We start from the raw sequence: 23,474 nt of genomic DNA on the forward strand, positions 1-23,474 counted from the left end.
GCTGTTTATCTTTTCTGTGCTGCATAACGTTTCTAATTTTTATTAACCAATAAGTAGGTAACAAAACACTATAGTATGTCATTACTTCAATGCCAAAACATTGGTTACTTCTATACCAGTATGGAATAGGACATTAAAGTGGCAGAGAATATTAGAAAGCGTGATATCAATCTAGAGGCATTTTCAGATAAAATAAGTAAATACAATTGCTTAAACAATAAATCAGATTAAAATTTACTGGTTGCATATTGTTGTAAAATTTTCATGGGACAAACGGTAGGTGATAAATTATTTTCGATTTATTTAGTTTGAATCTTACTGTTTTAAATACTAAATATTTACGGTAAATTGCATGTACGGTACACAAAACGATATTTTATATTTCAGTTATTTCCAACAACGCAATTAAACAGGAAAACTGCTGAAAATAAATATATCGAATTGCACACGTGTTATCCCTGTTGTATTTTAATTACTTTTCGGTCTCCTAGAACATGCCCTGAATTGTTTAAGAAGAATATTACTCGCGACAGAATACAACAAATCTCAAATTGGACTATGGATGTGAAATATGGCGATTTCTGTTTCAATTTTCTGCTAAACCCTTTAAGCCCGTGAAGTTAAAATTATTTCTTTTACTAGAAGATTTATCATCATTTAATTTCAGAGAATACCGAGTTACCGAAAATTTTAAATTATCGAGTGTCAGATTAACGAAATTCCAATGTTGTAAAATATAATTCTAAAACGTTTACAGTACATGGAAAAGTTAAAACAATAATGTACAAGCTTCTCTATTCTATATATATGCAAGTATGTTATGCTAAGGCAAATATTTACTTTTTTAGCTATTATATACAACAGAGGAAAAGTATGGCGATAGGTCAAAGCTGAATGTAGCAGGATTAAGGTCAAAAATGTTATTTCAATAAAATAAAAAGTTTGGTTTCGATAAAAAGCGGTTAATTATAACCTTTAAAAATAACCGTCGTATGTATTAAATATTGTAAATCTTACCTTTACTTTTTAGACGTATATCAGAATTCAGTTTTATTAATAAATTATCCACGACTGTTGCAAGCAATACCCATATTAAAAAGAATCCTAAAATGGATCTATAAAAACATTAATCAATGTTATTGCAAGCATTATAGCTAATGTAATTTATAAAATATTTTGTTGGATACTTATTTAATTATATACACATAAAATATAAAATTAGTCTTGCTTCACTATTTTTGTAAACGTAACTTAAAAAAAAATTATTAAAATAAAAAAACAATAAAATGAAGTCAGTAATATTATAATTATAAAATTTATAAGCATAAGTAAAATAAAAAATGATCGAAGTAAATCTACAAATCTGTTTAATATTAATCATGTTATTTGTGTTGTAAACACCACTAATTCTACAACTTACAAGCAAAATATTTGTGAGATTGAATAAATTCTTTCTTCATCTCGCTCTTTACATCCTTTAACTTGTAACATTGAATTATCTCCAGTTGCTGCAAATTATTTAATTGAAACATTAATATTTATTCATGAAATTATTAATATGGTTTTATTTCATAAAATGAATAGCACAGACATCAAATTATTTATTAATTTAATGGAGACACTTTGTAAAAAGTAAAATTTGATTAATTTAGATTATTACGTAATATTTATTATTTCCTACCATTTTATTGTAATTGGAAATATGTTGTATTGGTTTTAAAAACGCCATTTCAGTAGTTTATGTTTTAAAAAACATTAATATATATTATATACAGTACAGTTGACTTTTGATAACTCAAAATTGAAGGTAGAGAAAAAAATTTTCGTGATAACAAAATCTCGAATTAGAAAAGCTATCGTAATTTTAACAAGCAATATATTTATATTACAAACATTACATTTCAGATTTTTATACGTACAAACTAACAATACAGTGAAACTATTAGTTAAGAGAATATTTACACACGTTCGCTAGACGATTCTCTTCTTTGCTGTTTAGTAATGTTTTTTTTATTAGTCGAAGGCTTTGAAAGTACCTTGTCTTTTTAAAGACGTGTGAACCTGTCTCAGAAAGACATTCTCTTTCATATAGACCGATCAACCCAAGAAGGCATACTTTCTCGGAATTTCACTAGTTTTAACAACCATTCTCAGGGATAAAGATACACTTGATGACTTTTCACCCCTGAGAACGATTAGTAAATTATGTCCAGAATGTTTGCCTTTAACAGGTTGCATTTCGTCCTCGTCCTTCTCGCTTAGTTTCTGCACTTGGTTCTTAATTTCAGCAACTATGTCTTCTTCAGATAAATGTTCAGGTGATTGTCATGTTAGGTGATTGTCTTCAAATGATATTTCTTCATTACTCAGTGAAGTAATGAAATCTGCGCAATCTTGTTGGACAGATTTTAATAGAAAATTGTGATTTATTCAAAGCGTCAGAAATTGTTAACTGAAACCTGCTTTTACACTACAGTTCGCGATAGTGTTTTGCGGATTTTAATTTTGAAGTTCGTTAATCATTTGAATTGAGTCTATCAGCTTCCTTCCTTTCTGGGGGGATTCAACTTAAATTTAACGTGGATCCTCTTTCATATAATAAGATATTTTTTGTAATTTATTATTTTGAATGGTACCTAGATCTAAAGGTTGCATCTAAAAGTACAAATCATTGTATATATCATGAGATTCGCTTATCTTTCACATGTTGTAAAATCAATGATAATGAAATTCCAGCGAAGAAACGTGTACAGCACACTCAAAAGCTATTGTTAATTATTTTTGTTTTCTACTGCAATCAAAACACAACACCTTATGTTGCTGAGAAATTTAATAGAAACGCAACAAACGTTTTCTGCCAAATTTACTCGCCATCGTCAGGTTAGAAAAATTCGAATATAAATAAATAGAAAAAAATGTAAATACAAATGAAATAACGAAGAAAATAAGCGTATATAACTTACATATAAGAAATAAAAATAAAAAACATAAATAAAATTATAATTAACAATATATATATATATTGTTAGTAAGTATATATATATATATATATATATATATAAAATACAAGTATACAGGTATAAGGTAAAAAATTAAAAATAAAGTATTAGAATATTATACAATTATATCGTGTATGAAATATGAAAAATGCAAAATATGCAAAAACAAAGATCAAGGCTTAAACTATAAGCTCTCCAAGTTTTCAATTAGGTATTTCCAGGCTGTTGGTAACCCTTCGGCATCTCTAGAATTAAGGCACGTATCATGCAATCTACCTTTATAGATTTCAATATTTTCGGCGCCTATGGCCGAAGTCGGGGGATGCACTGTGGTTTATGATACTTGCTTCATCCCACTTGACCACTGAGCCCTCAGGTTGTGCCATCTGCGATAATATTGTGGCGTTCGATCCTTTACTGACATTGTACTTATGCTCTTTCAATCTGACTCCTAAATTTTTGCTGGTGACACCAATATAATTTTTTTTGATGTCTAGTTCCAAGTTTTCATATGGAATCATGTACTCCTGCTCTTCTTTCTTTATCAATTTTGTCTTTGTCGTACCTTAATATTTAATATAAATTGAGAGCTCTCTTGAAAATTATCATGGACTTTTTTCGGTCCGAAATTTCCTTCATGATGGCTTTTTTACTTTTATCATAAGTAAACTTTGTGAGTTTAGAGAAATCTCTGGCTGGAGCTTTTGCTCTGATTATTTTGTAGCTTTTGATAAGTGCTGTTATCTTATCCGCATTGTATCCCAGCGCTTTGGCGATCTGAGTTATCCTATTAAATTGTTTTTGCTTATCTGTTATACTGCTGCAATAGAGAATAGCCCTTTTAATGAGGGCACGGAAGGCAGCCATTTTGTACTGAAAAGGATCGTTCGAGTGGGGTTTGTGTCGATTTTACGGTCACCTTAGCGACTAAATGCCCCTCTTCGAATTCAATATTTATGTCTAAAACATGTATCCGTGAGAAACCCTTCTGTTCAATTTTCATCTTGAAGCTAACAAACATCGATTATTCGGTCATTCTTCCACAGCAGAAATATATCGTCTACGTATCTTTTAAAATACACAACATCAGCTTTGAAGTAACAAAGAACACTTCTTTCTAGTTTTTTCAATACCAGCTCACATAACCGTCTTGATATGGGACTTCCTATAAGAACTCCTCTCTTTTTTCTGTACTGTCGGCCATTGAAGGAGAAAAAAGATTCATAACAAATGAGGCTAGCATGTTCTACCGACTCATTATGGTAACAGAGCAAATCCGGGCTGTTGTTGTGCATGAAGTCCAAAAGTAATGACATGCATGATTCGATTTTAATAGAGAGGTATAAGTTTACATCGTTCATTACAGTTCCCACTTTATCATCCATTAACATTAGATCCTGTATCTCATTAACTACATTTCTGAAATCCTGTGCCACACACATTATTCTCAAACTGAGAGGTGAGAAATTTATGTAATCGCTTTTCAAGGATAAAAGTTGGTCTTTTGCATCTTTCAACTATAGGTCTTATTTTTTACCCTCCTTATGGGTTTTGGCAAAAGCAAATAATCTCGGTATCCCAGGCCTGGAATTTCGACAATATTTGAGGTAAGGTAATGCGTTAGTGAGGTTTGCTTTTTTAACCATCTTAGCTCTTTTATCGATACTTTCCATGATTTTTGGGTCAATATGCTCGCACTCTGTTTTTCTAATGTAATCTTCTAATGCTCCATCATAAGTCTGCCTTTTCATAATAACCAATGTTTTGCTTTTGTCAGCCCTTGTGCTGACCAAATTGTTTTTCCTCAGCCAACGTTTAGTAAGCTTGATGTTTTTGCTTTCATAATTTCTTTTCTTCCAAGCCGTTTAGTGTTTGATGACAGATTTCCATCTGAAATATTCATCTGACGAATCCAGCCCAGTAATTCCTTTTTCTATGTCCTAAATCGAGGTTTTTCAAAAGCTTGAATTTTCAGAAACAATGTTTGGTCCATGCAAATAGAAGGCCTTATATATGCATTGACCAAAGTTTGTTTTTGAAAATTCAAGCTCTTGGGGAACCTCAATTCAGGAAATAGAAAGAAGAATAACTGGGCTGGATTCGTTAGAAAAAGAATATCTCAGATGGAAAGCCGTCATCAAAGACCGTCATAGTCTATCCATTAAAAACTGGCCCCTACGGACATGTTAGACACCTGAATAAAACTTGGAAGACTTTCACTTATCCAGCTTGTTGGTAAGGCACGAATGCGAGAGCAGTGTTCATTTGTTTTACCCTCTTGTTTATTAGTAGGATGATTCTGATGAAAATTTGTCCTGAAGGAATTTTTCGTCATTTCGAAATTTTCATTTTTCAGAGTTATGGACAGCGTTCTATTCGTGCCAGGGTGCCACCGTAGTATTTATTAAGCAGGGTTCAGTCCTTATACTTTCAGAACATCTAGGTTAGACTTTAGCTATAAACCGTGCCTAGAAAACTGAGAAAATTACTTTTTGCAGTTTTTTTTTGCACTAATTACAAACATGTAGATTATTTTTGGAGTATCTAAGCCGCTCTGTAAATACTGCGCCACAAAGTTGCACTTTGGGGCACAAATATCCATAGAAAGTGGCACTTTTATAGTGGCGATTCAAACTCAGCGCGCACGTTAGCTCCCTGGCACTTTTTAATACATGTCTATACCTTGGTTAGATGCTATAGAGATTTTCACCTGTCAGAATTCCTCTCCCCTAATATAATCGTCGGCCGCATGCGCCTTGTCGAGGCGGGGGGCCTAGTAGTGGGTGTGTAGCTGGACCCATGGTCGCAGGTCATGCCTCGGGAGACACACTTGAGAAGCGAAGTATGTGGCGGCAGTCGCTTAAGCCAAGGTGGGAGGCATCGTGCTGAGGGCTGGATGGCACCTAGGTGACAGACAAATCTTGGTGTCGTTAACGATCTCTTCAGGTGACCTGGCGAAACCCTGTCGTAATTACCCTTGCCACGGCGCAGGGGGGCTACGCCGTGGTCGACCGTTTCTCTTCCCAGTACATCCAACATGCATGGATTTCTCTAAATTAATTAAACCTAAAGGTAATGTGGAAGGTGGTGACAATGGAAAGAGATTGTCTGGTTGTAGATCTTCGAACTCGGTCATAGATGTTCAGGTGAGCGAGAATGACAAAATGAATGAAGTAAAGTAAAGGTAATGAAAATGACAGGATGAATAGTATAATGCAAGAATTAAGCAAATTGTGTTACGACAAAAATAGTCGTATAACTGGTGTTATGACAGGTAAAATATTAGATTATATGACTGAAGCTCAAAAGATAGTACAAAATTTAGTAACAAAGAAAGAAGTGCTTAAGGCACAGGTTAAACGGTAAGAGAGATGTCAGATGAAATCGATAAGAAATATAAAGGTAAGCAAAGTTATAGCCAAGTGGCTAATATGAGTATCCCGAGTACTGGTAAGGCTCAGGGAGTGGTTAAAAGTATGGTTGCAAAAAATGAAGCGGTACTACTGGTCCACGACAATAAGAGCGAAATGAATAGCGATGCTATTAAGGAAAACTTTTTTAAAAATATAGATCCAAGGAAAAATAAGGTGAGAATTAGTAGTTTACGTAAGATGAGAAGTTCAAGTATTGTGGTAACCCTGGCTTCAAAAGGTGATCTAGATAAGGTTGTTAATAATACTAAATTTCAGGGCACTTGCCTTAAAATAGAGCAGCCGGCTAAACGTCGGCCTAGAATGGTTATCAAAGATGTTCCTAAGAACATGACAATAGATGAGATATTGGTCCACATAGTGGAATTGAATAGTGAGAATCTATATGGGGAAGATTTGGGCACGTTGCAAAGCACTGCGGTGCAACAGAGATGGTTTGTAGTAATTGTGGTAAGACCGGCCACAAAGACCAGAATGTAAAGTGGAAGTGACAGAAAAAGCATGTATAACATGCAAGCAAATGGGTAAACCCCATAAACATAAGTTAAGGGACAAAGATTGTCTCTCATATAAAATGGCGTTGGAGCGATACCTCGCCAAAATAGATTATGGACAGTAGTCCAAATACTAATTTTAAAATAAAGCTAGCGCAATTAAATATGGATCGGAGTCGATCTGTTCCGGGAGAGCTGAGCAAGGTTGTAGCTATAAAAGGGGTAGATATAGCCCTGGTTCAAAAGCCCTATGCAACTCCAGGTAAGGTGTTAGGTATGGAGACTAAGGAAAATATCGTCCACAGTCAGTGCTCCCAGACGCAGCCCTGGGCGGCTGTTATTATTTATAACAGGAAGTGGGCAGTTCTAGCTATTAATAGCCTAACATCCACAACGTGTGCTGTTGCACAGGTCATGGGAGATGGTTTCAAAGTGTTTTTAATTAGTATGTACTGTACATGTCTTCGAGTAATGAAATAATGAATGGTATAAATGAGTTAGAAGCTATCCTGGGGAGGTTGCAGGGCTAGAATATAATAATAAGTATGGATGGTAATGCGAAAGCTACTCTCTGGGGCAGTGAAAATACCGATATGCACGGTAACTTGCTTTTAGAAACGATTTTAAAGTGGGACTTGGTATGTGTTAATGATCCAGAGGCAGGTCCTACGTTTGTGTCCAGTAGGGGGTATTCGTATATTGATTTGATCCTTGCTACTCATGGTGTGGTAATTGAAAATTGGTGGATGACACATGAAACCACTAGTGAGCATGGTTTAATAATTTATGAGTACAATGTAGGTAAGGTGCAAAGTCCTCAGTGCATTTTTGGCTCTTTTGGCTTTGGCAGTGCTAATTGGCACAAGTTTCGGCAAAAACTGGGGCAAAATTTATTGACGAAAAACTTTGAAATTATAAAGAACAAGTATGAGGTGATAAGTACTGCACCCGTATACAGTGTAGTATCAAAGATGCTATGGTTTGTGCTATCCCTAAAACAGAGAGGAAGAACTGGGCTCCTAGGTGGTAGTGTAATGAGTTAGAGAGCCTAAAACGGCAGGTGAATAAAAGTAGGAAAGTATTTCAAAGGTGTTCTGACCCAAGAAGGCGGAACGAGTTAAAAAGGTTTGTATGTGGCAAAGAAAAAGATCTATAAAGATAAGTTGAAAGCCATAAGGAAAGAGAGCTGGACAAGGTACGTTAATGCTAAAACAAAAGGTGATCCCTGGGGCACCCCATATAAAATTTAAACAAATAAGCTCAAGACTAATCAGGTATTGGTTAATATGAAATGTGGTAATAGGGAGTTACTCAATTGAACCGAGGTAGTCGAGTTTCTTTTGGGTACCCTGTTTCGAAACGACGACCAGCAGGAGGATGATAGTACCCATAGGGTACAAAGGATTATGGTGCATGAGTATAATTGTACTGGGCATGTCGATGATATTGGTAATAACGACATAGACATTGCTGCCAGGGCTTTGCGGGAGCAAAAGGCTCCCAGGGCCGATAAGATTACGTATTAGGTAATAAAGAATGGGTATGATATTTTAAAGCCTCGCATGAGGTGCCTGTATCAGGCATGTCTAGGGTATGGTGTCTTTCCAAACTGTTGGAAACAGGGGAAGGTTGTTATAACATATAAAGATGGTAATAAAGATAAGACTAATCCGAGGTCGTACAGGCAAATTTGTCTAATTGGGTAAAATTTTTGAGCGTATTATAAAGAACAGGCTTGAACCTGTAATTAAGGAGTATAATGATAAGTACCAATATGGTTTTAAGAAAGGTTGCTCAACGGAGGACGCACTATTGCGCCTCCGGAAGGTTGTAGATGAGTCTTGTAGCAAATACGTATTAGGTATTTTCTTTGATATAAAGGATGCATTTGATCACCTATGATGGCCCTCGATTATGAATGAAGTAAGGTATAGTAAGTGTCCCATAGATTTATACAAGTTACTCAGGGACTACTTAAGTAATAGAAAGGTAGTGTACGAGGAAGCCAACCTAAAGGTGACTAAAAAGGTCAATAGGGGCTGTCCCCAGGGGTCGGTTCTAGGACCTGTACTCTGGAATATGGTATTTGATGGTGTCCTAAGGATTTTTAATAAGCATCGCGTTGAGTATATTGCCTACGCGGATGACTTAGTTTTTATTATATCCGGTAATTCGAGGAGTGAGCTGGAGTCCCACAGTGAAAAGTGGGTGAATCTGCTACAAAGTTGGCTAGTGGCTAATAAATTAGAGTTGTCGGTTGAGAAGACGGTGGCGATTTTACTGAAAGGTATGTTGAATAAAGAACGGCCGCCAAGAGTCAGGCTTAACAATAAGGTTATAAAGGTTGCCGACTCGGTAAAGTATCTTGGTGTTAGGTTTGGGGCCGGTATGAGTATTACGCCACATGTCACGTCTATCACCGATAGGTGTATTAAGATTTTTGATATGTTAAAACAGAGTATAAGGTATGAGTGGGGCTCCAGTTTCACGACTCTTTGTGTTTTATATAAAGGTTTATTTTTAAATATTTTATTATATAGTGTTTTATGTTGGCATGACCTCCTGAAAGGGTATCATAAAACTAAAATGGAACGAGCCCAAAGGAGTGTCTTATTGATTTTAACTAAATGGTATAACACTGTATCTACTGTTGCCCTTCAGGTGATTGCAGGGCTTTTACCAATTGATCTAGAGATAGATAAAAGGTATTTTAATACTTTAATTAATAAGAACATGGCTTTTAATTTTGGTGGTGTGGTGTACGACGGCATTGCACCTAATATTAAAGAGGTAAAGAATAAGGTGTTTATGGTTATTAATGGCATGTGGCAAGACCGGTGGGACAGGTGTGTAAAGGGGAGAATAACCTACGGGTACTTCCCTAGTATTACTAATAGGTTAATGGCAAAGTGGTTTGAGCCAAATTATTATACCACTCAAATAGTAAGTGGTCATGGTGATTTTAAAAGTAAGCTTAAGTCGTTCCACCTGGTCGAGGATGACCATTGTGAGTGCGGTGCCGTCGACACCCTCCAGCATTTTATGTTTTATTGTATTATATTTTACAATGATATTAATAGGTTAAAGGGGATTTTAAATATAGACCCCTCCATTGATACTAATTTTAATGAGGTCTGCGCCAACTTGGTGGCTCACCAAGTCTACATGGTATGGTGCTTATAAGGTTTTAAAACGTATGTTAAGTAAACGTATTGATTTTAGGGTCGGTGTTTGACCTACGTTTTTATTTATATTGATTTTATGGTTTTAATGGTGCATATTATATATGTTATATTGTATTATGGGATGTATAGTACGTATCTTGATGTACGGTCCCTAGATTTTAATACTAACAAGGTTTTTAATACTAACATAGTTTCTACTATTCCCTATTGAATAGTATTTTACTGGGGCAGAATTGGTTTATTGTTGGGGTATGGTGCATTTTTATTTTTATAGGTATATATATTTTTTAATGGGGGTATACATTTGTTATATATGGTTTTATATATGTTATATATTGTTTTTATATTTATTGTTATATGTATATATATATTTTAACTAGGTATTCTATTGTGCTGGGTGCACTGACAGGTATTTAATGTTTTATATTAGTGCGTAAAAGGTATTTTATTATATATAGTTTTTATGCTTTTATATATATATGTTTTATTACAGGTATTTTGGTTCCCCTCCTGCTCGGGGAAGGCACAAGTTGTAATTACCAGCAGTGACGTCCATAAACGTCCTGCTGCGTTTCTAACATATTATATGGTGCATACATGGTGTTGGCATGACCATACTATGCCAATAAAAATCTACTTAGGTGTCCTTATGTGTATGGTGCATAGGACTAGTAGATAGCTTATGGTGTTATAAGTCTAAGGGACTTGCTGGTACGCTCACGCAGGTACAGCAAGGAGTGGTGGTGGGACCTGTGGGACGGGATGTCAGAATTCTAAAGGTTGTAGTATTGAGTTGTATAAATTTTTATAGGATTGTTAGATTTTCTCTACTTTCAATGTTTATTTATTGGCATGGTTATATAGTGATAGTTTTCAAGTAATAATTTAAAATAAAAGTATAAATAAATACATAAAAGTTAAATTGAGTAATTGTATTAAAATTAAACATTCTAGAAAATAAACTTACCCCATGCAAGAATATTATTCAAGTCATCTTTAGAACAAGGACTTGGTATGCAAACATCTATCCAAAATTTAGTATCTGTCTCGAATAACGTTTTTATATAAGAAAGTGTAAATGGTTCCTGAAAATAATGTTTTGAATGAACCAAAACGCCATTAAAATAATTTAATGTAATAAAATTTTCAAACAATTATTATAATACTAGCAGGTAGGCCTGGCATTGCTCTGGCAAAAGTAACGATAGCGAAGATTAAGATTATTACGTTATAGTCACAAAAGAAAAAGAGTAATTTCATCAACGAACTAAGTATTACTGAAAAAAGGTCGATTTGAAAATCAAATGTTCTAATACTGTTTGATTTTCACGACGTGTTCTGATTATATCGTTCGATTTTCATCGAATGTTCTAAAGAAGAAAAGTCGAGAAAAACCGAACTAATCTGTTTAAATTTGAAAATCGAATATGCTCTAACATATTACTCTATTTTTTTCCTCCATCTGCGTCTTGCGTGTCGCTTTCTTTTAACACTTTTATTGTTACGTAACACTTTCATTGTTGATGGAAGTGTTAAGCCTTAATACTCTCCTTCTCGGCCTGGGAAGGAATTTCGAAAAATGTCTTCATAGTGTGCGTTTTCGTGACGTAACCTAACTATGTACCAAATTTCAACTTTCAACTCTTAACCGTTTGGGCTCTGCACTGACTATTATTATTATCAACCCGTCTCGATTATATATATAAATTGTATGATACTTTAAAAAAATATTTATACAGCATTATTAATTGACTTGAAGAATGACGATAATAATGTTTATAGTAATATACGACTAAATTCTAATTAAAAAAATTAATATCTATACAAATTTAAATAATTTCAGCAATACTGACAATTTACCAGCAAACGGAAAAATATTTATATTTAGGTTTGATTAATCAAATATATCAACCAAGCATATCGTAATCTGTAATGCGGCAGATTATCCATGTGTTGGAATGGCATCTGTCAATCTGTCAATTTACCATAGAAAGTCCTAATCGGAAGACTTTCTATGGGAAATTTACCCTTATTTAGGTGTTAGACGTGATGATGAAAACCCAGAGAACTACGTAGAAAACCCTTTGAAGACGTTCGAAGCCGACTACTACGTTAACTACCCGTGTTTTCATTCACTCGGCAATTGATGACCGAAAATTAATTTAAAACTATTAAAATTCAAACTTAATAAATAAAGAGAAAAACGCTTACAATGAGGTGTTCAATCAGTTGTATAATTGAATTATTTCTTTGTTTGATAATCTGTGCAACTTTAGGGTACATACTTTCGGCATTGATACCAATATAACAAAATTTTCCTCGAATATTTTTCAAATTTTTAATTGTTTTTTTTTCTTCTATATTGTCAATCAATAAACATTGATCGTAATCGCCTCGTATCCAATTGCTAACAGTCAAAGCACCTGCAGAAGGTTTTCCGAAAGCATCCAACACTGAAAATAAAAATAAATTAGGTCACATATGATAAATGGTTTAAGAAATTCCATTATTATTTTTTTAAAGTTTGCTGATATAAAAAACTTAATTCTTTTGTTAGTCAGTCAGTCAAATGATCTTTACTGTTGGAAACCTTGAACGTAGTCAGGTGCCAGATAAATCAGGATTTAATTGGATATTTAAATGAAGTAGTAAATTACAGTTTTTTAATCATTTGTATATTAAGTGGGAGTCAACTTCAGAGAGGAATTTCAATCTTATATCTGTGTAACTTTATAGGCATACATATTGATAATTTTTTATATATGTCAAAGCAATTTTTTAGATTTAGCTTCACTCAAAAATCTTTAATACACTGAAAAGTAACTGTTTTTTTAAACGCTTTATTCAGAAGTATACACAGTGTGAAAAATTTCCAGCATTTATATGATACAAGCCATTCTAAGTAACTTAATAAACTTAGGTTGAATCTTCAGCCAGATTCTGAGATATAAATAATTTTGTATGTTGGATTTATTGTCTTTTATGTTACGAGTCGCATTCTACGTAATAATCTCTTGCCAACTCACTCCCTGGATATTTACACCTGTTTCACGTGTTTTTTCGTTTAGTCGCAAGTTTATATCATTTCGGACAGAGTCGTGGATTTTCTCAAAAATTCCATGTACTTTAGGTTTATGGGTGTGTCAGAATGGTTCATTCAACTTATATTTTTACTCAGTATTGTCTAGTCGATATTTATGGTGCTACATAAGCGATAGTGAACATGGGTGCGAAAATCGAGTGTTAAAAAATGTTAAATCCGTTCGTTGAAGTACTGTTAGAAAATTGGAAATCAAAGGTTCCACGTACAGTGTCTATCATAGATTTTCCTACAGCATAGATTGTAGTGTTTCGAACAATTATTTATTTAAAATAAATAACCTGCAGTAATTTCTTCTACTAAAGTACTTTTTAGTTATATACCAGAAAAACATTCCTCTTCTAACACAGGATTTGTCTACACTGAAAGCATCGTTTAATATGAAATTTCCATTTTCATTTATTTATTGGCCGTAGAGTTGTCAGAGTTTTCCATTCTCTCGTATCTTCTTCAAGTTCTCTTTTTCTTTAACTTTTCAAATTCTGATCCACCAGCATTCCATTTGATGAATTGAGTTTTTCAAAAAAACTTGAAAATTCTTATATTCTCATTAATGAATGTCATCGATCAAGTACATTCTTAAATCTTCAATTCAATATAACACTTTCTTTAATTTTTCATCAAATTACTTCTTATGTTTACAAACAAGAATAGTGTACAAACTCTATTAGAAGTCATTAAAGAGAAAGACAAATTACGGATGAACCTGGGAGGTATTTCCCGGGACTATTTCCAAGGATTTCCAAGGACTATTTATCTGTTTCATTAATTAATGTAATAATTCTCACTTAATTTTAACAAATAGCGCGAGGTTTTCATTCATACTCGTTTTACATGTTATCTCCCTAGAACAAGAAAAATCAATAGACAGTGTGGTGTAAAGTATGATAGTTGGTTTTGTGATGTATTAGACTTCAAAAAAAAAAAAAAAAAAAAAAAAAAAAAAAAAAAAAAAAAAAAAAAAAAAAAACAGTAAGGAACATACCAGAATGGAAACTTTAAGAACTAAATGTTACACAACAGTATATGTGAATTAGGGAGTTAACATTAATTGTAATTAGTGTTTTGTAAATTCAAATTTATTAAGGTTGTTTTTATATAATTACAGTTATGATGTTGTACGTAGTAATTGATAGTAATGTACAGTACATGGTTTATCTGAGTATAGCAATTAATTTTATCAGCTTCTTTTATGTATTTTAATTACAAAACGATATTGTGGAATTGTGTATGTAACTCGGCTGAGAAGAAATATTAAAAACAACGAAATGTATTCTGGGATATTAATTGTTAATTGTAGAAATCCGAAATGTGTGTGATAAGTTGATGGCATAAGAGTATAAGGCAAGCAGGCTCATACGATTACGTACTACTATAGTATTTAATAGATTAATAGACTAAAAAGTTATATCGAGTTCATAGACTGTATATTTATTATGCATTACACATGCTAATCCGCCCGTTTATTTATGCGGCATATAACCTAGCATCCACCATTTCCATGAAACTCGTGTCATAGAAATGGTGTCTTCTGTTTCCCCGTTTAGTCGATTTCAATTTTGTGTACATTATTACATGTTATCTCACACTGTTATTTCATAGCCTGAACGTTTTATCGAATAATTATAATTTTCGCGCTTTACTATTTACATTCTTTCATTATTAAACCTGGCAGGATACATCTTTCATTTCTTTTAGGCAAGCTTTAGGAAATGTAACGTTACAGTTCTTAAATTCACTTATTTTAATTACTAGTCGAGAAGTCTCGCTGTGTAATTTTTTAATATAATAAATATTAAAAAGTACTTACTCTTCAAAGTCCACGGTTTTAACTGCATTAACTCTTTCAGAAATCGAATTCCGGAAGTTTGACACGATGTAGATATTTTCACTTCTTCTGCAATTCTCAACATGTAAGGAATGGCGGCTTTATTAAGCGACCTCAAATATCCTTTTATTCTTCTCTCCGCGCTCTCCAGAGACGTTTTAATGCTCTCTTCTATTGTTTCATTGTTATTGTTTTCAACATTTTCCGTCTCTTTAGTAAATACTACAGAAATCTTTAGCAGAAGTAAAATAAATATCCATTTCAAAACATTAAATCTCATATTGAAAAGATACTTCTTTGTCACCAAGAACGTATTAAAGTTCTAACATATTTTCGATTAGATTTTAAAATTATTTTCCGGAAATTTTCTACTTGTTTAGAAATTTTCCTCTAAACATTATATAAAATGAAATAAGGAAAATGTCATAATAAATAATAATTATGTTTTATTATAATTTATTTTCGAAATTACGCGGTATAATTTTTATCGTATTTTTATTGTAATTCTAAAATATTGTCATGAAATTATTTTGTCATAAAAACGCATTTAAAATAAATAAAATTACACAAAGAAATTTATATAACATAAATTATAATATCAAATTTGCATAGAGTAGTAGAATAAAGAGTTATGGTGCCACTCTCAAGCTTCAGGTTCGAATCTGAAACGGCAATGTCAAGAATTTTTTATATCAATTTGCCATTTTATCCCGCCGGACATAGAAGAATATGGGAGGAATATAATGAGGAATATAATGTAAAAGGTCTTTTTAATTCCCTTATGGAGGAAAGTCAAACATTCAACATAATCCGTAATAAAATTGTAGAATACATTTCGAGTATTTTATTGGTGAAACTTTTTTCTTGATAAGAGTAAGAATATTATAAATTCCGAGTACTTTGGTTTTTATAAGTAGAAATCCATCTTTAAAAAAATGCAGTACCGAGTTGATCAACTTTTCCGGCAACGTTTAAACTGCATGTGTCGCCATCTGTTATGATATTGTATTTAAAAAATTTTGATATTTCTCATTATAATATTATGGCGAATTTTTTAATTTTCGAAAAAGGAATGGGTTTTATAAAAATTGTAAATACTAATAACGAGTAAACATGTCATTATGTCTGACCCCAATTGAGATACGACCCACGACTCTTCTCTATCTTCGCACGTGCGTGACCTCTATCCACCAAAGTTTAATAGCATCCATCTTCCTAATAAACAAACCTCGCTACAAAGTTTTAGAAATTTTTTTAAAAAAGTTACAGGAGTTATTAAGCTTCGTAGAAAGATTTTAAAAAAATAGTCCCCTCACACACACACATCTATATATACAGAAAAAACGCCAGAATTGTATGCACTTTTGGACGTTTCAAGGTCCTCTGAGTCGAAAATGTAAAAATTTTGGGTTCATGTTCTTATCGATTTCCGTACTTTCCCTCTGTTACATATAACAGAGCCGAGAAAAGAAAAGTGTAATTTCAGAAATGAAGTAATTATAATTCATTAATATACTTTATTTGTAAATATAAAAAAATATTTGGCAGATTTTATTTTACAAACGTTTTATTGCTTTTATTGCACTAATTCTTCATATTTTTGTCTATGTAAGAATATCCCTAACTTGGTGAGTGATGGAACGACTCGTTAATAGCAATCGAAAATGTTTTATGAAAATATTTCAAATTCAACTCAATGACAAATTTAATTATTTTCAATTGTCTACTATAGATATAAATCATTATCTTATTATTTATTTCAAAACAATAACTCAGAAAACAATAGAAATTATCTTAGAAATATCCTATTGTTTAATTTCATATAGGATTTTTTACAATAGAACTATTTTATTTGTCTGTTATCTAGCTCCTGATATCTACTCATGGTATATACTGAAAGAAATGCAATTAATGTCAATTATTTTCTGCTATTCACCAATATACGACTGCATGTGCCCACGTGTAGCCAAATAATTAAACTACTGAAGACTGGTTTGAATTCGATCCTTACCAACGGGCTGTCTATGCGAAGTTCTATCGGTTTTCTTCACCTGTGTGACTTTGAATTTGGACCAACTTTTTTAATATAGAACTCGCACTTTAGCATATCACTGATGTGTTACATTGCTTTATCCCATTATTCCACTCCAACATGTATGTGAGAATCCGAACTTTAACAAAAGTCGGTCGTCGATTTCGTCATACCTATTCGATAGCTGTTGTCATTTGCTACCTGAGAACATCTCGATTTACATTTACTTGATGGCGAAAGCGACGCTTTCACATGATCCCTTGACATTCCAGCCGTGCGATACCGATCTTAATGTTGTCATTTACGGCCGAAGGGCAGTGTATCATCGTCTGTTTCACCACAGATATAGAACCCTGTTCTCTCGATAGTGGTATCGAATACGATCTCCTGCCGATAATGGATTATCGTCTCCTCTGGTTTGCCTTTGTCTCCAGAATCTCTATCACGTCCTCTACTCAAGGAAATTACCTATTCCTGTCCCGGATACACCTTTCTTCAAACGGTTCTCAGTGTTCTTCGAACTTTCAAGTATTAAAGACGATTGAACGATCATCTCATATACAAGCGACTCTCTCTTGATTCCAATTATTTAAAACAACGCGCGATTTCACTGTAAACTGTATCTCGCGTAAAACACATCAATGTCACTCTAATATTTAATGTCTAATTATCTTGTTACTATTAGTCTGTAGATCTAGTAGCGAAAAATAAACGGGTACTTGTCTTGTTAACCTAGTATCTGAGCGTGTTGCTTCCAACGCTGTCTCACTCGCTTCCATCCGAATCCGATCGCCCCATAGGCGGCCGCACGCGTGACCTACTTTCTAACCAAAACAACTTTGCCGATGCGGCTTCCATGTCTCACGAGACCGGGTGGTGTCAGGCCTAACGAAGCACCGATGATATGTCAACTCTCCGTTCACATGTATGTATATTAGGGTGGTCCATAATATTTTGTTTTTTTGTTTTTCAGTTTGGCCACCCCTTAAATTTGTAACATGTTTCTATGTTTCCATAGCAATAATATTGTATAATTTCAGTTGGCTAGCTTTAGCGGAAGAGAACGCTCAATCTAGTGCTGTTTTTGAAATTTTTGTGAAAAATGCTTGATCTTAATTTTTGTTACATGTCAGTTTCGTGTGTTAAATTATCGAATTTACTTGGTTGCTTGTTGTTTTCTATTATATGTATTTTCTTAGCACAATGTTGCCGAGTGACACCATAGATGATACAAGAATTATTGGAAGCAACTTTGAACCTGGCCAGGTAGGAGAAAAAGTTGCCGTGGCTGGTAGCTGCGTGGAATGATGGCTGGGAGTGAAAATGGTATTATGAAGAAACTGCTGGATGTTGGGAATAAACTCGTTGGTAATGGAGTTATTATTCCATTCCTGTTGATATTCCATGATCACATCATTGAAGAGTCTTAATGGTGTTGAGAGTGGTTTTCTTATAAGCAATGTGCAGGACCAGATTGTGGGCGGCCTCCTTTGCGAGGGCATCGGCCCTTCCGTTTCCTTGTAGGCCCTGGTGGGCCTACAAGGAAACGGAAAGTTAATCCCTTGTCCAGTTAATCTGAAAGAGGCAAGAGGAGTTATTGATGGTATCCAATATAAGTTTGACGATGGGATGCGGATTATTGGCACGGAGGAGAGCAATAGCAGAGGCATTATTAGTGATGATGCAAATCTGTTTACTTTGGAAATTACGGTCAGACCAAATAACAGCCATACTGATTGCGAAGAGTTCGGCTTGGAAGATAGAGTAGCAATTCCCAAGCCGATATTCGCCCTCAGTGATCTCAGTGACATCACGATAGGCGAGAAAGGCGCAGCCCAGAAAGGTATCCGCCTTAGAGCCATCAGTAAAACTTTTAATGTCAGCATGCGCAGTGGAGTCAAGCTGGATACGGTTAGGAGTGACTGGGTGTCTAGAGTGGGCGAACGGCACATCTTTCTCAAGGTATTCTTCACTAATGCTCTGGCTGTTGATGCTTATATTCCGGCTCCATTTGATGTGCCAGATTTTGGAGCTAAGGGTGATAATCTTGTCTATCGGAGGTTTTCTGGCTAAAACTTAAATGGAAGAGTTGGGGTAGTTCTATACGCTCTGGTAACTTCAACACTTGGTAACAGCGCATGCTAAGCAATCCCACAGAATTCGCTGCTGATCATTGCTATCAGAAGTAAATTGTGCGATGTATCAGAGTTGCGAAAGGGTTGCGAATTTTATAGGTTTACAAGATTTTTTCAAATTAAAGTCCAATAATTATTCCATAAACACGATATTTACCTGAATATACTTCCCACATAATTTATAGAATCTGTTGCAAAAATATAAAAATTTTATTATAACATAAAATATTTAATTAATACCCAGCTAGATTCTTTATACGCAAAAACACCTTATCTTGCTGAGAATAATTTATTAACCGTAATGAACGTTTTTAACCTGTTCTACTGGCCATTTTCAGAGTTTTAAAAAATAAAGGAATATTGATAACTATTCTTTTTTGTATAAAACAGTTACGAACACGTTTAAAATACAAAATTCTTTGGAATGTTGAGCTCTAAATCGAAAGAATCAATTACAGTAATATATATATACAATTTAAAATAAGATAATGAAATAGATTAGATCTATTTAATATATATATAAGATAAAAACAGTCTTTATTTATAACCTGTGATAAATAAAGACTGTTTTTCTAATATTGTTTAATCAATTTACAAAACCAGTTATCCGGTATAATAATTCCTAATAATAGATATGTCCTAGTTGACGATTTAAATTCAAATTATTATATTAAGGACACAAAAGCATATAAATTGAATTCTGAATAAGATAAGATGTTTTTGCATAGGTATAATATAAAAGTGATTATTCTCACAGTTTTACAAGATTTTTTTTCTTTTAAACAAATCACATGAAGTCTGTCGGACATTATATTTAGCAGCTTGATCACGTGCTGAGCTATCAGATCCTGTCACTTTTTAAATATTAATAGTAGACCGATATTATTACTATCTTCCAGGAGGAAATCAACGACTACTTTTACTCGAATTACTTCAATTCCCTCTTCGCGACGACCTTTTCTTTCTATAGGACAAGCGGAATTATGACATTAAAATTAGAAAATCCAAAATATGAGGTTACTGGCCTCCACAAAATACGATTTAAGTTTCGAGTCTTCCGAGTTTGAATATTTAGTCTGTTTTTTGAGAAATTTTATTCGTTGTCAGATGACCAGTAGATATTCGGTTGTGAATGGTACAGATTCTTAGCGGTAAAATTCTTAGAGGTAAAAAAAAATTATGATGTCTAAAAAATTCAAAATACCACATCTTCAATTCGTGTCTATTTGACCAATGAAATTGTACCATTTTGTACCGTTCGAGTATCGTGATAAACGTGACAAAGCTAGCCTATTAAATGAAACTTTTTATATGGTTTTCGTTTTATTATTTATTATACTATAGTATTTGATTTATGTAACTACAAAGATAACCTTAGTAATATTGGTATGATAATCACTTACCTAACACATTTTCAAACTTTTTTATTATTCTAGTGTACAAAATTTAAGGAAGTTTTAAAATGCGCGACATTAGCCACGTGGTATTTTAAACCCTTCGTAACATAACATTCGTCGTTGTATAAATCAAATACTACTATAATATAATATAGAAAAGTTAGAAGTACGAAACCAGCTAATAATTTTAATTTTTGTTGTTATTTTTTTGCCCGAGCAATGCCGGGCTCATCTGCTAGTAAGAATAAAATCAGGATAATAAAAAATAATATTTAGATCAATTTTTAAAGTCAATTTTGATAATATAAAGTAATGTATTTCATATGTCAAAGAGGCGGAAAATTCTTCTTAATATAAAATTATAAAAGAAAATACAATTATTATTTTCCTACAGAAGCATCATTTACAATTGAAAAGTCGCCTATCCTGTGTCCATAGCGCTATCTGGCGGAAGCGAATCTTACTAAAACCTAATTCACATAATATTAACAAGAAATGGTTTTAATCAAAAATTCTGTGTAATAAAATTAGAATCTGTAATTAATTGATATCTGAAATTGACGGTAAACGGTGGATTATATGGATTTTTACATTCAACAAAACATTTAAAGACCACAATATTATAATTTTAATCTACGTGGAAAAATTCGATTTAAAAAAGATACTCAAACATAAAGTTCAGAAAAGATTCGTTATCCGTAAACTGGGAAAGAACACAGTATTTGTTAAACTCTGCTACCCGCATTTTTATACATAATTTGTGCACCGATTTTAAAGCATTTTGTAGTGAACAGAACAGATACATGTGGATGCCATTTAATTTCCAATCTGCAAACATCTGTTGTTATACAAGCTGTGTTCGATTAACAAATCGGACCCAACTAAAACGACACCAACCTAACCATAAGCTGAAAGTTGATTTTCGATAAAAAATATCCAACAACGAGTTACTTAACATTCCCGGTAACATTTGCTGGTGCCATCTGTTATGATATTTTATTAAAATATGGACGTCATGTTGCAGGTTTAATGCAATCGTGTGCGTAGTAAAACAAATGTCTTCTTGCTGGCTGGTTCCAATTTTCATTACTTCTAAACCCAGTTGAAATTAATTATTTTTATCGAATTATTAACAGGAATTTTAAATTATTGGCTACGTCTTAGAAAGTGACGATTATTAAATTGTAGAATTATCGAATGCCCGATTAACAACTTTCTGCCGTATAAACAAGTTTATTGGAAGTTTCTGTTTAACAAGTTTTACTGCAACTGACAGAAAATTATTCATAATGAGAATTACCTGTCTGTCATAAGAGAAAATTATAATATCGATTTGAAATTGTGCGTGACCGTAATTATTTTCTAAAATATTAATGGAATATCAATTTCTGGCATACCAGTTAAGTCTAAAATTCAATTAACTAAGAAAACAAGAACTTGGTAGTCTAGACCCATAGATTTAAGATAATATGTCACGCAATTAACTTATTTATATTTTGTAATGGAACAGAGTCCTTGAAAAGCGATGGTTGAATTGTCGGACGGGCAAGGTGGCATCCTACATCGCTGGAAGACCCAGAATCAAATCCGGAATGGGTAAAAAAATCCCCAGGGATTCTCCGGGGGGTGATCTGTCCGGATATGTCGGACTCTTTCTCTCACCGCCGGGTTGTCCCATTGTGGGCCTATCTGAACCCATAATGAGTTTGCTATACGACGCCCTTTCAGTGCCCATAGGGCAAAAAGAGTTTTAAAAAACTCTTTGGAAAGCTCTGAAAATTAGAATAGATAATAGTAATGCACTCTACATAATCCTATTCTTAACATTTTTTGTTGATATGTTTACACAAAATTTGGTTATTTGATTCGTAAAACGCCCTTGAAAACTTTTCCATTATCGTGAATTTTACACTTGCCCACTAGAAGAAACCATTGAATTTTAATACTTGGTCGCGAGTTCGCGCTTCACCAACGAGCCGACTCCACAAGTGTTCTGGGTTATCGTCAAGTGTGTAATACCTTAGTATGAGTCTTTTTTTCATAAAGAAGTCTTTCCGGGAGCTAATTCGTTTGGCAGATTGCGCATTTGTTGCCATTTTAATTTATCATTTTTTTAATATCGTAAATTTTAATATATTTTCTAAAACAATAGTATGTATTGGCAGATGCAATTTTCACAGCCATCTTCTCGATTTTTTCGGGGTATTTATCGAATTAAATTCTTGTTTTAAAAAATTTTACAACTTGTGTGCTATTCTTAAATACTGCAAAATTTACAAATAATATTGCGAAATATAAAAATCAAAATTATTGTTTTTTGTATTGTCAAAGCTGAAATAACAATTAAATTTAAAAGAAGGAAACAAAATGTTGAACAAATAATTATTGATTTAATTTCGTCAATGGTTCCCATCAGTCTATCGGAGTAGCGACGTAACGTTTTCTGAATTTACTGCATGTGTCTATTTCCAAAATACGGTCAGCTTCTCATGAAAAACACTTTTTGAATGGTATTTTTTGATAATTCTCCGCTGTGTTGCGTTGTCTAATCCCATCATTCTACTCCACGCATGGCATTTACAATGTGATAGTAAAATATTTATTAGCAATACAGCAAAACTTGCCAGACATTGAAGCTCAATGTATTACACAGAGGCGGGCTTAAAAATAGAATTGATCGATATAAACGGGTTTTTATGTTTAACAACCTGTTCAAAACGGAAACATGTCAAACCGGAAAAAGGATTTGAAATTTTAGTATCTAGCGATTTTTATTCAAGTCTTTTATTGTACTTAAAAAGTTCGATTAAGTACATTTTATCTGTTGTTTCTAAACAGGAAAAAGTTAAATGTAATTAAATATAACTGCTCGT

At 33.4% G+C, this 23,474-nt stretch overlaps 1 protein-coding gene across 1 annotated transcript; it reads right to left on the reverse strand.

The window, feature by feature from the left end:
* Positions 1-962: 962 nt before the first annotated feature.
* LOC136975745 (uncharacterized) lies at positions 963-15,317 on the reverse strand. The gene is made up of 6 exons (XM_067270839.1): positions 15,020-15,317; positions 12,321-12,562; positions 11,077-11,194; positions 1,421-1,508; positions 1,018-1,115; positions 963-973 (listed from the first exon to the last, which is right to left on the reverse strand). The coding sequence occupies exons 1-6, from the start codon at positions 15,315-15,317 to the stop codon at positions 963-965; spliced, it is 855 nt and encodes a 284-aa protein (XP_067126940.1).
* Positions 15,318-23,474: the final 8,157 nt, after the last annotated feature.

This window comes from Centruroides vittatus, unplaced genomic scaffold (assembly GCF_030686945.1).
Source record: "Centruroides vittatus isolate TY-2023 unplaced genomic scaffold, ASM3068694v2 contig_387, whole genome shotgun sequence".
NCBI classification, from domain to species: domain Eukaryota; kingdom Metazoa; phylum Arthropoda; class Arachnida; order Scorpiones; family Buthidae; genus Centruroides; species Centruroides vittatus.